General features: G+C 44.9%; 1 protein-coding gene across 1 annotated transcript in view; it reads left to right on the top strand.

Annotated features, from left to right (window-relative positions):
• The window catches only part of LOC134358252 (threonine--tRNA ligase 1, cytoplasmic-like), a 95757-nt gene that overhangs the window by 47781 nt on the left and 32061 nt on the right, over positions 1–15915 (top strand). The window contains exons 4-9 of the mRNA XM_063070267.1: positions 2047–2168; positions 4518–4635; positions 5438–5502; positions 6365–6443; positions 6560–6706; positions 15723–15821. Of these exons, the coding sequence (XP_062926337.1) occupies positions 2047–2168; positions 4518–4635; positions 5438–5502; positions 6365–6443; positions 6560–6706; positions 15723–15821 (630 nt within the window). The remainder of the gene's footprint in view (positions 1–2046; positions 2169–4517; positions 4636–5437; positions 5503–6364; positions 6444–6559; positions 6707–15722; positions 15822–15915) is intronic.

Below are 15915 nucleotides of genomic sequence, written 5' to 3'. Positions count from 1 at the left end.
GGGCTGTTAATATAAACACAGGGCCGGGCTGTTGATATAAACTCACGGCTGAGTTGTTGTTAAAGAATGGCATGGGTATTGGAATAAACTCAGGGCTGGACTTTTGATATAAACACGGCAGAGGTATTCTGTTGATAGAAGTTCAGGGCTGGGCTGTTGATACAAACTCCGGGCTGGGCTGTGGATACAAACTCAGGGCTGGGTTGTTGATATAAACTCCGGGCTGGGCTGTGAATACAAACTCAGGGCTGGGCTGTTGATATAAACTCGGCTGCATTGTAAACACGGCAGATGAGTTGACATAAATAACGGCTGTACTGTAGATATAAACATGGCAGAGGTTTTCTGTTGATATAAACTCGGGGCTGGGCTGTTGATTTAAACTCAGGGCCTGGCTGTTGATATAAAATCAGGGCCGGGATGTTGATATAAACACGACAGAGGTATTGGTATAACTCAGGTCTGGGCTGATGATATAAATTCAGGGCTGATGTTGATATAAACACTGCAGAGGTTTTAATAGAAACTCAGGCCTGGCTGTTGATGTAAACTCTGAGCTGGGCTTTTGACATAAATTTACGGGTGGGCTGTTGATATTAACTCAGGGCTGGGCTGTTGATATAAAGTCAGGGCTGGACTGTTGATATAATCTCACAGCGGGACTGTTGATATGAATGGAATATCAGTCTATTGATGTAAACAATGGGCTGACTGTTGGTATAAACTCATTGTCGGATTGTTGCTGTAAATACAGTGCTGAGTGTTGATATAAACTGTCTGTACAGTTGAATTAAATGCAGGACTGGACCATTGAAACTCACCAATTGGAACGTAACGTTTGGGTTCTTTAATCCTTGCTTTGGTTTCTGGTGATAGTGAGATCTTTAAGACAGTGGTCCCTAACCACCGGGCCGCAAAGCATGTGCTACCAGGCCACGAGGAAACGATATGATTTGGCGATATGAAACAATATGAGTCAGCTGCACCTTTCCTCCTTCCCTGTCACGCACTGTTGAACTTGAACATAGGGTTGCCAACTGTCCTGTATTAGCCGGGACACCCCGTATATTGGGCTAAATTGGTTTGTCCCATATGGGACCGCCCTTGTCCCGTATTTCCCCCACTAAGGTAGAGCGTTCCTATGAAACTGTTCGTAAGCCAAAATGGCGTAAAGCGAAGAAGCAATTACCATTAATTTATATAGGAAAATTTTTTGAGCATTCCCAGACCCAAAAAATAACCTACCAAATCATACCAAATAACATATAAAACCTAAAATAACACTAAAATATAGTAAAAGCAGGAATGATATGATAAATACACAGCCTATATAAAGTAGAAATAATGTATGTACAGTGTAGTTTCACTTAACAGAATCGGGAAGATTACTCCAAAACCGATTTGTAGAAAAAAATCGGCACGTACACTCATGCGCGTGTCATGTATGCACACATCACGTATGCGCACACAGGTGTCTGCGCAAGGCTTCATGGTCATGGTAGTCTTTCTCGGGGTAAACACAAACGTCCCGTATTTGACTGCTACTTTTGTCCCTTATTTGAGAGTGAGAGAGTTGGCAACCCTACTTGAACATCCCCCACCTGGTCCACAAGAATATTGTCAATATTAAACCAGTCCGCGGTGCAAAAAAGGTTGGAGACCCCTGCTTTAAAACATGGTGCATCATTTTTTGTATTAAACTATTAGACATTGGAGCAGAATTAGGACTTTTGCCATTGAATCTTCTCTGCCATTCAGTCATGGCTGATTTATTTTCCCTCTTGACCCCATTTTCCTGCCTTCTCCCAGTAACCTTTTAATAACCTGACTGTTATTTTGTTACATATTTACTGCAGCCTTCTAAGTCTTCAAGGCCACAAAGTCTAATTGTGAAATCATTTGGGAACTACACTGACAGGAATAACTACAGACATTGTTCCATGTGTCCATCTCATCACCATATAGTTTAATGTCATTGAAGTCATTCGAGCTGTTGTGTGCGTATGTGGAACTATTTCACATGGACTACCATTCTTTTTAACACAGGTATACTGGCACTCTAGTGCCCACATCTTGGGCGAAGCCTTGGAGCGATATTATGGAGGCTACCTGTTTACTGACCCACCTGCAGAGAATGGATTCTGTTGTGACTTGTTCCTGGGAGACAGGTATTGTGTCTAACAAGCTCCTTCTGAGCAACAGGCTCCCATTTAGCATTGGATTTCAGTTAGTACGGGACCATCTGAAACAAAACCTTATCTTTCTGTGGAATCATGGAATTCCACTTTGTCGCCCACCTTATCATTCCCCATCCCACCTTCCCACCGGGCTGAACTGCATCATACTGCAATCTCCCAAATACTCCTGATTTTCTTGCACTTGCTTACTCCCCACAGTCCCTGTTGTCTTCCACTCGGACCTCGATTCAATTGGACATCTTCAGACAGCATTTGCAACCCCTGGTGCCTCCAGATCACAGAGCCTGCCATCTCCTGCTTGAACCACGATTGAATTGGACATTTTCAAAATGCAGATCTCAGTGACTCCAACCCTAGGCGGCTCAAGACCGCAGGCTACACTGCTGCCAGCTCAGGTTCCAAAGATCCCGGATGCCTTCAGACTGCAAATTACACAGCCTCTTGCTGCAGCTCTAGCCGGGACCTTAGCCAAGACCACCTTACTGCTTTTGGGATTCTTGCCCCACTATCACTCTCCAACCCCAGGTCTCTCAGGCACTCAGTTACTTCTTGGGTCCTCAAAGCCAGCATCTTCCTCCCACCTTACCTTCCCTGAGCACCCTGACCCTCTCCTTTCCTCTGATGCCATCAACTACCCTGCCCCCTCTGAGCCCAGCTAATTTCTTCCATGCTTTCCCCATTCCTTGTGGCCTTCCCCTCTCTGAAGCAGAATGTTCGTCCTCAGCCAGGGCCTTACCTTTGTCCCCCTTTGCACACACCTCTCTGAGTTCCTCGCCCGCCACAATGCCAAGCTTTTCTTCCGTTGCCTTTGTCCCCGAGTCCACTTCTTTTGCAAAAATTCCCACCCCATACCAATGACCTTTTCTCCCATCTCCAACCCTCCTCCTCATCCTGGACACCCTGCTGTGGTTCAGGAACTGCTACTTCTATGATTCCCTTGTCCATACATCCCTTCCCTCTAATATCCTTCTCGGCACTTATCCCTGCAAGTGACAGAAATGCTACACCTGTCCATTCACCTCCTCCCTTACCTCCGTTCAGGGTCTCAAACAATCCCCCTGGTGTGGCAACACTACAAATCTGCTGTGGTTGTCTGTTATGTCCAGTGCTCCCCATGTGGTGGCCTCTACATTGGCAAGATCTATCATAAATTAAGAGATGGCTTTGTTGAGCACCTCCACTTTATCTCCTGAAAGCAGAACCTCCCAGTGGCCGACCATTTTAATTCTAATTCCCATTCCCGTTCTGACATGTTGTGCCATGATGATTCACCCTCAGGGAGAAGGAGCCTCCAACCTGATGGACTTCATAGTCTGTCTAGGTAGCCTCCAACCAGATGGCATGAACATCGATTTCTCCGTTTGATATTTTTTTTATTTCCCTCCTCTTCTATTCTCCACTCTGGCTTTTTACCTCTTCTCACCTCCCCTGGTGCCCCTCCTTCTTCCCTTTCTCCCGTGGTCCACTCTCCTTCCCTATTGGATTCCTTTTTCTTCAACATTTACCTTTCCCACCCACCTGGCTTCACCTATCACCTTCTAGCTCATCCTCCTCCTCAACTGCCCCCCCCCCAACCTTTTCATTCTGACATCTTCTCCCTTCCTTTCCAGTCCTGATGAAGGGTTTCGGCCTGAAACACTGACTGTTTATTTATTTCCATAGATACTGGCTGACCTGCTGAGTTCCTCCTGCATTTTGTGTGTGTTGCTCACCGTCTGCTGCTCACTCTTTACATTTGAAGGGGACGGTATTAACTGTCAGCCTTGTGGTGTGCGGTATCTTTTTGGTCTCTGTTATTTGACTGAACCTTTGCTTGCACAGGTTGAATAAAGTTGCTGATATCATCACACATTTCCATTGTCCCTATGCTCCAGTGTCAGTGCTCTCATCAGTGAAAGGAAATTAGTTCCATGTTTATTGCTCTACACATTGCATATAAGAACACTGCACACAGAAACAGACCCTTCAGCCCATTTAGTCCGTACCAAATCTGCCTGGTTCCATCATTCTGCAACCTTCCATACCCCTCCCATCTATTTACTTATACAAATTTCTTTTAAACGTTGAAATCAAACCCGCATACACCACTTGAGCTGGCAGCTTGTTCCACCCTCTCGAGTGAAGAAGTTCCCCCTCGTGTTTCCCTTGTACCTTTCACCCTTAGCCCCTGACCTCTAATTCTTGTCTCAGTGGAGAAAGCAGAAACAAAAGGCTTTTGATTGCTATTTTGCTTCACATTCTCTCCAGCTCCCCTCTTTCTGATGTCATACATAGTCCAATAGGGGTTCCACTGCCTCACCTGTTCTTTTCCTCTCTTAGAGCTGTGTCTGCCAGTGATTTTCCCCACTTGGAGAATATCTGTAAATCAATCATGATGGATTGTCAGACATTTGAGAGACTGGAAGTGAGCAAGGAGAACTTGCTTGAGATGTTTAAGGTAATAACCATGATTCGTTTCCAGTGCTTGAGTATCTTGTGAATGCTCTCTGGGGAGATGAACGATTGGTTGGCTGGACTGACTGGTCTCTGATGCCCTGCACTGTAACTGTGTGATCCGGGCCCCATCCCACCCGCTGTGTTCACTGCTCCACCCACATGACTGAACTGTACTCTGTCACTGTTCTCATTCCTGGGGGAGGAGGCTTTGTTTGGGGTGGTGGTGTATCATTTCAGAGTTTCATTTCTCTGTTGAACTTCAGGCTCTGAGTGCCCACTGACCAGTGGGTTAGTATGGCCAGTGGTGCTTTGTGCAGCAGTGGATTTCAGGTTCAGGTTCAGGTTCAGATTTGTTTAACACGTGTATGTGAAACACACAGTGAAATGCATCATTTGTGTGAACAACTGACCCAAGGTTGTCCTGGGGGCAGCCCGCAAGTGTTACCACACATTCCAGTGCCAACACAGCATGCCCCCAAAGTTCATCAGAACAACACAGGACACAACAAATCAGAACATACCAAGTGACAAAGCAACAGCTGCAAAACAAGCCTCCCAACCCACACACGTGCACAGTCCTCTAACCCCAGGACAGACCAGCTTTGGCCTCCAGCAAACTTTGGGCCTTCGACTTCCCCAGTGGACTCGCATAGATTCACAGACCCAGGTTCTAGCCATTCTTAGTTAATGAGTTCTCAGCCCCTTTTATCATGTTTGAACTGTGTAAGTTGGTGCCTTGTGCTTCATTGTGACTGTTGTAAAAGCTGTTTGAGTTGCCAATGAAACTTTCTGTTCTTTCGCAGTACAATAAATTTAAGGTGCAGATACTAAATGAGAAGATTGACACACCGACTACCACAGTCTGCAGGTCAGGAGGAGCCGTGATTTACATGTTCTTTTTACTCATAATCGTGTCGTAGTGGTGGGGGAACAAGTAAGTGACCAGTTATTCATCTGCTCTCTTGTGGTCGCTACCTCCATTGAGCCTGTTATAACTAATTATGGGCACTGGGTGGCAGCACTGAGTCATTACTCAAAGATCAACTTTATTTGGCATATTCAGTTACATGTGTTCAGAATTTGCTGTGGTGTGTTGCTCAGGGTGTGACATGAAACAAAAAACAGCATTCAACAATTATAAAGAATAAAAAAAAATACATTTAGAGGTTAAAGTACAGATATGGAATAAAATGGGTGAAATCTGTCATGTAGTGTGGCTATGCTGAAGGTGTTGTCCTGAGGTTCTGTTACTCTGTCCTGATGTCAATTAGCACAGTTTGGGCTCGCTAAATTGACTGTGGCTGATCCAGGCAGGCACTGTAGGAATCACTGGGAGCATGGATCTGGCACTGTAATGTTCCCTCACCTGTAGGCAGAACCTGTGTAACACACAAAATGCTGGAGGAACTTAGCAAATCAGCCAATAACTATCGAGGACACTGAACAGTCGACGTTTTGGGCCAAGACCCTTCATCAAGATTGAAAAAGACTGAAGTTTCTGATTCCTTTCCAATCCTGATGAATGGACTTGGCCTGAAACGTTGACTGTTTATTCCCCTCCATAGGTGCTGCCTCCAGCACTTTGTGTGTGTTTCTCTGGATTTCCACCATCTGCAGAATCTCTTGTGTTCATGATGGGTAGGGTCCTGGGGCTATTGTAGCTCCTCTATGTACAAGTGCTGACACCAGATCTGGTCTTCATCCCTGCTGATTTTGACTCTTTTCTGTAGGTGTGGCCCATTGGTTGATCTGTGCAAGGGACCCCATGTCAGACACACTGGCAAAATTAAAGCTTTCAGAGTTTATAAGGTGAGGGAGCACCTGCTCTCCAATCTCTGACCAGGTAGAGTGCTTCATAACTCCATCCAAACAGGAGAATACTGTTGCTAAAATTGAAGTGTTTTTGTTCATATGCAAATTCAAAGAGCTCTTCAGCTTCTTGGGAGGGCAAGTCTGACGTGGAGACATTGCAAAGAATCTATGGGATCTCATTTCCTGACCACAGCATGCTAAAAGAATGGGAGCAAGTGCAGAAAGAAGCCAAGAAGCGGGATCACAGGAAGATTGGACAGGTATGAGATCATTTCTGTGGTTCAGTTTAAGTCTCCATTTCAAATTAATGGGTATATACACAACACAGGACATTGCATTGTCTGACTGTTATAAAATAATTTCTTTGATCCACATCAGTCTTTTCATTGAATCCCCCCTGCTGTCTGTGAGAAGTTTGCATGTTCTCCCATGACCGCATGGTTTCCTCCGGGTGCTTGTGTTTCCTCCCATTTCCAGTGACATATGGGTTACATCCTAGCCACGAGGCAAGGGAAGAGATTGCTGAGCCTCTAGCTAGGATCTTCATGACCTCGTTGTCCACGGGAATGGTACCGGAGGATTGGAGGGAGGCGAATGTTGTCCCCTTGTTCAAAAAAGGTAGTAGGGATAGTCCGGGTAATTATAGACCAGTGAGCCTTACGTCTGTGGTGGGAAAGCTGTTGGAAAAGATTCTTAGAGATAGGATCTATGGGCATTTAGAGAATCATGGTCTGATCAGGGACAGTCAGCATGGCTTTGTGTCTAACAAGCCTGATAGAGTTCTTTGAGGAGGTGACCAGGCATATTGATTAGGGTAATGCAGTGGATGTGATCTACATGGATTTTAGTAAGGCATTTGACAAGGTTCCACATGGTAGGCTTATTCAGAAAGTCAGAAGGCATGGGATCCAGGGAACTTTGGCCAGGTGGATTCAGAAATGGCTTGGCTGCAGAAGGCAGAGGGTTGTGGTGGAGGGAGTACATTCAGATTGGAGGATTGTGACTAGTGGTGTCCCACAAGGATCTGTCCTGGGACCTCTACTTTTCGTGATTTTTATTAACGGCCTGGATGTTGGGGTAGAAGGGTGGGTTGGCAAGTTTGCAGACGACACAAAGGTTGATGGTGTTGTGGATAGTGTAGAGGATTGTTGAAGATCGCAGAGAGACATTGATAGGATGCAGAAGTGGGCTGAGAAGTGGCAGGTGGAGTTCAACCCGGAGAAGTGTGAGGTGGTACACTTTGGAAGGACAAACTCCAAGGCAGAGTACAAAGTAAGTGGCAGGATACTTGGTAATGTGGAGGAGCTGAGGGATCTGGGGGTACATGTCCACAGATCCCTGAAAGTTACCTCACAGGTAGATAGGGTAGTTAAGAAAGCTTATGGAGTGTTAGCTTTCATAAGTCGAGGGATAGAGTTTAAGAGTCGCGAGGTAATGATGCAGCTCTATAAAACTCTGGTTAGGCCACACTTGGAGTACTGTGTCCAGTTCTGGTCGCCTCACTATAAGAAGGATGTAGAAGTATTGGAAAGGGTACAGTGGAGATTTACCAGGATGCTGCCTGGTTTAGAGAGTATGCATTATGATCAGAGATTAAGGGAGCTAGGGCTTTACTCTCTGGAGAGAAGGAGGATGAGAAGAGACATGATAGAGGTATACAAAATATATTAGAAGAATAGATGGAGTGGACAGCCAGCACCTCTTCCCCAGGGCACCACTGCTCAATACAAGAGGACATGGCTTTAAGGTAAGGGGTGGGAAGTTCAAGGGGGATATTCGAGGAAGGTTTTTTACTCAGAGCGTGGTTGGTGCATGGAATGCACTGCCTGAGTCAGTGGTGGAGGCAGATACACTAGTGAAATTTAAGAGACTGCTAGACAGGTATATGAAGGAATTTAAGGTGGGGGGTTATATGGGAGGTAGGGTTTAAGGGTCGGCACAACGTTGTGGGCCGAAGGGCCTGTACTGTGCTGTACTATTCTATGTTCTATGTATAGTAGGTTAATTGGTCTCATGAGTGTAATTGGCCAGTGTGGGCTTGTTGGGCTAGAAAGGCCTGTTACCGTGATGTACCACTAAATAAATTAATTAAATAAAAATTCGTCTGACGCTTGTGAAGAAAAAAAGTGAGTCCAGCAATGTCTGTTGAGTGTGAACCAGAAGTAAGTGGGAGTGAAGGAGGGTACAAATGAGGCTGTCTGTGAAAGGGTGGAAGCCAGAGGAGTCACCAGACAAGAATGATGATTGTACTGATGTGGGGGTGGAGGATGACCTCCCAGGGGAATGCAACGGAGACCGGTTTACTGGCACTCAGCATGGGTCCATGGTGCGGAAGGGAACGAGGGAGAAGAGGGGAGCGATAGTGATAGGGGACTTGATAGTCAGGGGAACAGACAGGAGATTCTGTGGATGTGAACGGGACACCAGGATGGTATGTTACCTTCCAGCTGCCAGGGTCAGGGACATCTCGGATCGCATCCATTACATTTTGGAGAGGGAGGGAGAGCAGTCTGATGTCTTGGTACATATTGGTATCAATGACATAGGAAGGAAAAGCAGAGGTCCTGAAAAGAGAATTTAGAGAGCTGGGTAGAAAGCTGAGAAGCAGGACCTCCCAGATAGTAACTTCTGGATTTCTGCCTGTGCCACACACCAGTGAGGGTAGAAGCAGGATGATTTGGCAGATTAATGCATGGCTGAGAAGCTGGTGCAGGGGGCAAAGCTTCAGGTTCTTGGATCATTGCGATCTCTTCTGGGGGATGTGTGACCTGTTCAAAAGTGACGGGTTGCACCTGAACTCGAGGGGAACCAATAGTCTGACAAGCAGGTTTGTTCGAGCTATTGGGGAGGGTCTAAACTAATTTGGCAGGGGATTGGGAATCAGAGTGAAGGGACTCAGGATACGATGGATAGTTAAAAGCAAAGATAGCGTGCAGCCAGACTGTCAGGAAAGGCAAGCAGATGATCGGACATAATTGCAGCCACCAGGGTGAGTATTGGTGCATTAGGGAGAATCAAAAAGAGTAGCAAATACAGTACTGAAAATGTTATATCTCAATGCATGGAGTTTAAGAAATAAGGTGGATGATCTTGATGCACTATTACAAATTGTCAGGTATGATATTGTGGCCAACACTGAATTGTGGCTAAAGGATGGTTGTAATTGTGAGCTGAATGTCCAAGGTTATACGTTGTATCAGAGGGATAGGAAGGTTGGCAGACAGAGTGGTGTGACTCTGCTGGTAAAGAATGGCATCAAATCAGTAGAGAGATGTGACATAGGATTGGAAGATGTTGAATCCTTGTGGGTTGAGTTAAGAAACTGCAGAGTAAAAGGAATCTGATGGCAGTTATATACAGGCCTCCCAACAGTAGCTGGGATGTGGACTATAGGAAATAGAAAAAGCGTATCAGAAGTGCAATGTTATGATAGTCATGGGACATTTCAACATGCAGGTCAACTGGGAAAATCAGGTTGGTAACGGATCTCAAGAGAGTGAGTTTGTTGAATGCCCAAGAGATGGCTTTTTAGAGCAGTTTGTCATTGAGCCTACTAAGGGATCAGCTATACTGGATTGGGTGTTACGTAATGAAGTGAAAGTGATGAGGGAACTTAAGTTAAAAGATCCCTCAGGAGGCAGTGATCACAATATGAGTGAGTTCAAGTTGTAATTTGAGAGGGAGAAAGTAAAGTCTGATGTAGCAGTATTTCAATGGAGTAAAGGAAATTACAGAGGTATCAGAGAGGAGTTGGCCAAAGTAAATTGGAAGGAGCTGCTGGCTGGGATGACAGTAGACCAGAAATGGTGTGAGTTTCTGGGAAAACTGAGGAAGATGCAGGATCGATGTATTCCAAAAATGAAAAAATACTCAAATGGTAAAATAGTACAACTGTGGCTGACAAGGGATGTCAAAGCTAATGTAAAAGCAAAAGAGAGGGCATACAACAAGACAAAATTAGCAGTTAGATTGAGTATTGGGAAGCTTTTAAAAACCTACAGAGAGCAACTAAAAGAATCATTAGGAAGGAAAAGATGAAATATGAAAGCAAGCTAGTAAACAACATCAAAGTGGATAGCGAAAGTTTTTTCCAAGCATGTAAAAAAGAAAAGAGAGATGAAAGTGGATATAGGACCACTAGAAAATGAGGCTGGATAAATAATAATGGGGAACAAGGAGATGGCAGGTGAACGAAATGAGTATTTTGCATCAGTCTTCACTGTGGAAGACACTAGCATTGTGCTAGATGTTGTAGTTTGTGAGGGAAGAGAAGTGAGTGCAGTTACTATTACAAGGGAGAAGATGCTCAAAAAACAGAAAGACTTAAGGGTACATAAGTCACCCAGACCAGATGAACTGCACCCAAGGGTTCTGAAAGAGTTAGAGATTGTGGAGGCATTAGTAATGATGGAAAATTGAAAATGTTGCTCTACTTTTTAAGAAAGGAAGGCAACAGAACAGAAATTATAGATCAGTTCACCTGACCTCAGTGGTTGGGAAGATGTTGGACTCAATTGTTAAGGATAAGGTTATGGAGTACTTGGTGACACATGATAAAATAGGAGTAGTCAACATGGTTTTCTTGAGGGAAAATCTTGCCTAACAAACCTGTTGGAATTCTTTGAGGAGATTACATGTAGGATAGATAAAGGGGATGTAGTGGATGCTGTATATTTGGACTTTCAGAAGGCCTCCGACAAGGTGCCACACATGAGGCTGCATACCAAGTGAAGAGCCAATGGTATTACAGGACATTTACTGGAATGGTTGGAGCATTGGTTGATTGGTAGAAGGCAGCGGGTAGGCATAAAAGGATCTTTTTCTGGTTGGCTGCCAGTGACTAGTGGTGTTCTGCAGGGGTCAGTGATGGGACTGCTTTTAATGACTGGGACTGCTTTGCTGCCATGTTTTCAGATGATATGAAGATTGGTAGAGGGGCAGGGAGTGTTGAGGAAACAGGCTGCAGAAGCACTTAAACAGATTTGGAGAATGGGCAACAGAGTGACAAATGAAATACGGTGTTAGAAAATGCATGGTCATGCACATTGGTCGTAGCAATAAATGTGCAAACAATTTCCTAAACGTGGAGAAAATCCAAAAATCTGGGATGGAAAGGAACTTGGGAGTCCTTCTGCAGAACACCCTGAAGGTTAATTTGCAGGTAGAGTTGATGGTGAGGAAGGCAAATGCAATGTTAGCATTCATTTCAGGAGGTCGAGAATACAAGAGCAGGGATGTGATGCTGAGGCTTTATAAGGCACTGGTGAGGCCTCACCTTAGATATTGTGAACACTTTTGGGCTCCTTGTATAAGAAAAACTGTACTGGCATTAGAGAGGGTTCAAAGGAGGTTCACAAAGATGATTCCCGAATGAAAGGGTTATCATATGAGGAACGTTTGATAGCTCTGAGCCTATACTCACTGGAATTTAGAAGGATGAGGGGAGATCTCAGTGAAACCTTTCAAATGTTGAAAGGCTTAGACAGTAAATGTGGAAAGAATATTTCCTAGGGTGAGGGAACCTAGGACAAGAGGGCACAGCCTCAGGATAGAGGGGCGCCCTTTCAAAACAGAGATGCGGGGAAATTTCTTTAGCCAGAGGGTGGAGAGTTTGTGGAATTTGTTACCATAGGCAGCTGTGCAGGCCAGGTCATTGGGTGTATTTAAGGCAGAGCTTGATAGCTTCCTGACTGGACACGGCATCAAAGGTTACGGGGAGAAGGCTGGGGAGTGGGGTTGAGCAAGGGATAAGAGGACCAGCCGTGATTGAATGGCGGAGCAGACCTGATGGGCCGAATGGCCTAATTCTGCTCCTATGTTTTATGGTCTTGTACAAAGCAATGATGGAACAAATGAAGGCATGGTAGAAGATCCTGAAGAGGTGTTTCGACCAGAAATGTCAGCTGTTTCTTCCCCTCCATAGATGCTGCCTGACCTGCTGCTGAGTTTGTCAAGTATTTTGTGTGTATGGCTCTGGACTTGCAGAATCTGCAGAATTTCTTGTGTTGATAATGGAAAGGTCTGCAGGGTTATTACTAGCACGTGCTTTCTGGAATCAAACTGGGGGCTGTGTGTGATCTATGGCTGAAATCACTGGTATAGGGGTCCATTACTGATATAGCAGTAGGGAAGCTTGAACAAATGGTCCAGAAACACAAGTTTAAACCCTGCAAGAGCAACAGCAGAATTTTAATTCAGTTAATTGAATAAATTTTTTGAGAAGAATTGGCCACCAGAACTTACCAAATGCTATAAAGTCCCTTTTCTGAAGAAAGGTCTTCGTCCACAGATGTAATTGGTTTATTATTGTCACATACCAAGATACAGTGAAAAGCTTTTGCTTGCATGTAATCCAGACCAATCATTTCAAGTACATCAAGGTAATAGAAAATGAAAGAAAATGTAGAATATGGTGTTACAGTTACAGGGAAAGTGCAGTACAGGCAGACAGATGAAGGAAAGGACCATGACTTACTTATTTCTTGTCACATGAGATCAAAACATACAGTCAAATATGTTGTTTATGCCAAGTCATATCAGTGAGGATTGTGCTGGGCAGCTTGCAAGTGTCACCATGCTTCCAGCATAACGTACTAACCGTAACTTACACAGTTTTGAAATGTGGGAGGAAACTGGAGCACCCAAAGGAAACCCCATGGGTCACCCAAAGAATGCTTAAACTCCTGAAGACAGCAGTGAAAACTGAACTCCAGTCTTACAGCTGGTGTTCTTCTGCATTATGCTTACTGCTGTGCTACCACATCAAGGTAGCTGAGAGATTAAAAAGTTCATCGTTTTGTGTAGGAGAGGTCCATTCAAATTTATTATCACTGGCATATGTTATGAAATAGAAACATAGAAACATAGAAAATAGGTGCAGGAGTAGGCCATTCGGCCCTTCGAGCCTGCACTGCCATTCAGTATGATCATGGCTGATCATACACCTCAGAACCCTGTATCTGCCTTCTCTCCATTCCCCCTGATCCCTCAGCAACAAGGGCCATATCTAACTCCCTCTTAAATATAGCCAATGAACTGGCCTCAACTGTTTCCTGTGGCAGAGAATTCCACAGATTCACCACTCTCTGTGTGAAGAAGTTTTTCCTCATCTTGGTCCTAAAAGGCTTCCCCTTTATCCTCAAACTGTGACCCCTCGTTCTGGACTTCCCCAACATCGGGAACAATCTTCCTGCATCTAGCCTGTCCAATCCCTTTAGGATTTTATATGTTTCAATCAGATCCCCCCTCAATCTTCTAAATTCCAGAGAGTACAAGCCTAGTCGATCCAGTCTTTCATCATATGAAAGTCCTGCCATCCCAGGAATCAATCTGGTGAACCTTCTTTGTACTCCCTCTATGGCAAGGATGTCTTTCCTCAGATTAGAGGACCAAAACTGCACACAATACTCCAGGTGTGGTCTCACCAAGGCCATGTACAACTGCAGTAGTACCTCCCTGCTCCTGTACTCAAATCCTCTTGCTATGAATGCCAGCATACCATTCGCCTTTTTCACCGCCTGCTGTACCTGCATGCCCACTTTCAATGACTGGTGTACAATGACACCCAGGTCTCGTTGCACCTCCCCTTTTCCTAATTGGCCACCATTCAGATAATAATCTGTTCTCCTGTTCTTGCAACCAAAGTGGATAACCTCATATTTATCCACATAAAATTGCATCTGCCATGAATTTGCCCACTCACCTAACCTACCCAAGTCACCCTGCATCCTCTTAGCATCCTCCTCACAGCTAACACTGCCACCCAGCTTCGTGTCATCCGCAAACTTGGAGATGCTGCATTTAATTCCCTCGTCTAAGTCATTAATATATATTGTAAACAACTGCGGTCCCAGCACTGAGCCCTGTGGTACCCCACTAGTCACTGCCTGCCATTTTGAAAAGGTCCCGTTTATTCCCACTCTTTGCTTCCTGTCTGCCAACCAATTCTCTATCCACATCAATACCTTACCCCCAATACTGTGTGCTTTAAGTTTGCACACTAATCTCCTGTGTGGGACCTTGTCAAAAGCCTTTTGAAAATCCAAATATACCACATGCACTGGTTCTCCCCTATCCACTCTGCTAGTTACATCTTCAAAAAATTCTATGAGATTCATCAGACATGATTTTCCATTCACAAATCCATACTGACTTTGTCCGATGATTTCACCGCTTTCCGAATGTGCTGTTATCACATTTTTGATAACTGACTCTAGCATTTTCCTCACCACCGATGTCAGGCTTACCGGTCTATAACTCCCCGGTTTCTCTCTCCCTCCTTTTTTAAAAAGTGGGGTTACATTAGCCACCCTCCAATCCTCAGGAACTAATCCAGAATCTAAAGAGTTTTGATAAGGGCTGTTGTTCAGTCTGGTGTACACATTCTCAGGGTATCTGATAACTGGGCTAAGGGCTGTCGTTCAGTCTGGTGAGATGTGTTGTCAAGCTTTTGTATCTTCTGCCTGAATGGTGGGTGGGGCAAGAGAGGATAACAGGCTGGGAGAGGTCTTCAATGTTACTTGCTTTCCCAAGGCAGTAGGAAGATCAGACTGAGTCAGTGGAGGTGAGAATGGTTTGCATGATGGACTGGACTGTCCACACTCTCTGCAGCTTCTTGCAGTTATGGGCAGAGTAGTTGCCGTACCAAGCTTTGATGTACCTGGAGAGGACACTTTCTATGGTGCCTATGTAAAAATTGGTGAAGGTTGTCAGTGTCATGCTGAATTTCCTTTGCCTTCTGAGCAAGTGACCTGACCTGCTAAGTTATTATTATTGTTGTAAAATTCCATCTAACTTATTGCTTATAACTATTGCCCTCCAGACTGATGGATGGGCTATAGGGATGAGCAAGCTAACTTCAGCAATGGACATGAAGCACTGACTGTGCTCCCTGTAGCCGCACCATGTGGGTTTCCTCCAGGTGTCCTGGTTTCCTTCCTCAGTCCTGTAAAGTGTCCTCTGATTAGACTCGGGTTGCTGGGTGGCATGTCTCAAAGGGCCAGAAGGGCCCATTCCACGCTGTATCTCAATAGACAGATAAATAAACAGAAGAGATTTTGCTGGAAATCGAGAACAACACACGCAAAAAGCTGGAGGAACTCAGCAGGTCGGGAAGCATCAATGGAAATGAATAAACAGTCGACTTTTTGGGCCGAGACCCTTCGTCAGGACGTGGTTGTGTTTCCATGCTTTTTCTGTATTCCACTGATGTTCGGGCTGTGGGATGATGTGTGACTGATACTATTTCTCATTTCTGTCCCTTTTATATGCTTCCAGGAGCAGGAATTGTTTTTCTTCCATGAACTCAGCCCTGGGAGCTGTTTCTTTCTCCCCAGAGGAGCTGTCATTTACAACACACTGATGACTTTTATACAGGTAGGGGGCTCATTCACGGATCTGTTTACTGGACTCACTTGAGCAGCAGGCACATGAGCAATGTGCAGGTGGTAGGAAAGGGCACCTCTTAATC

This window comes from Mobula hypostoma, chromosome 18 (assembly GCF_963921235.1).
Source record: "Mobula hypostoma chromosome 18, sMobHyp1.1, whole genome shotgun sequence".
In the NCBI taxonomy this organism is placed as follows: Eukaryota; Metazoa; Chordata; class Chondrichthyes; order Myliobatiformes; family Myliobatidae; genus Mobula; species Mobula hypostoma.
The sequence above is the reverse complement of the archived record's forward strand: the minus strand, read 5'-3'. Positions and strand labels throughout refer to the sequence as shown.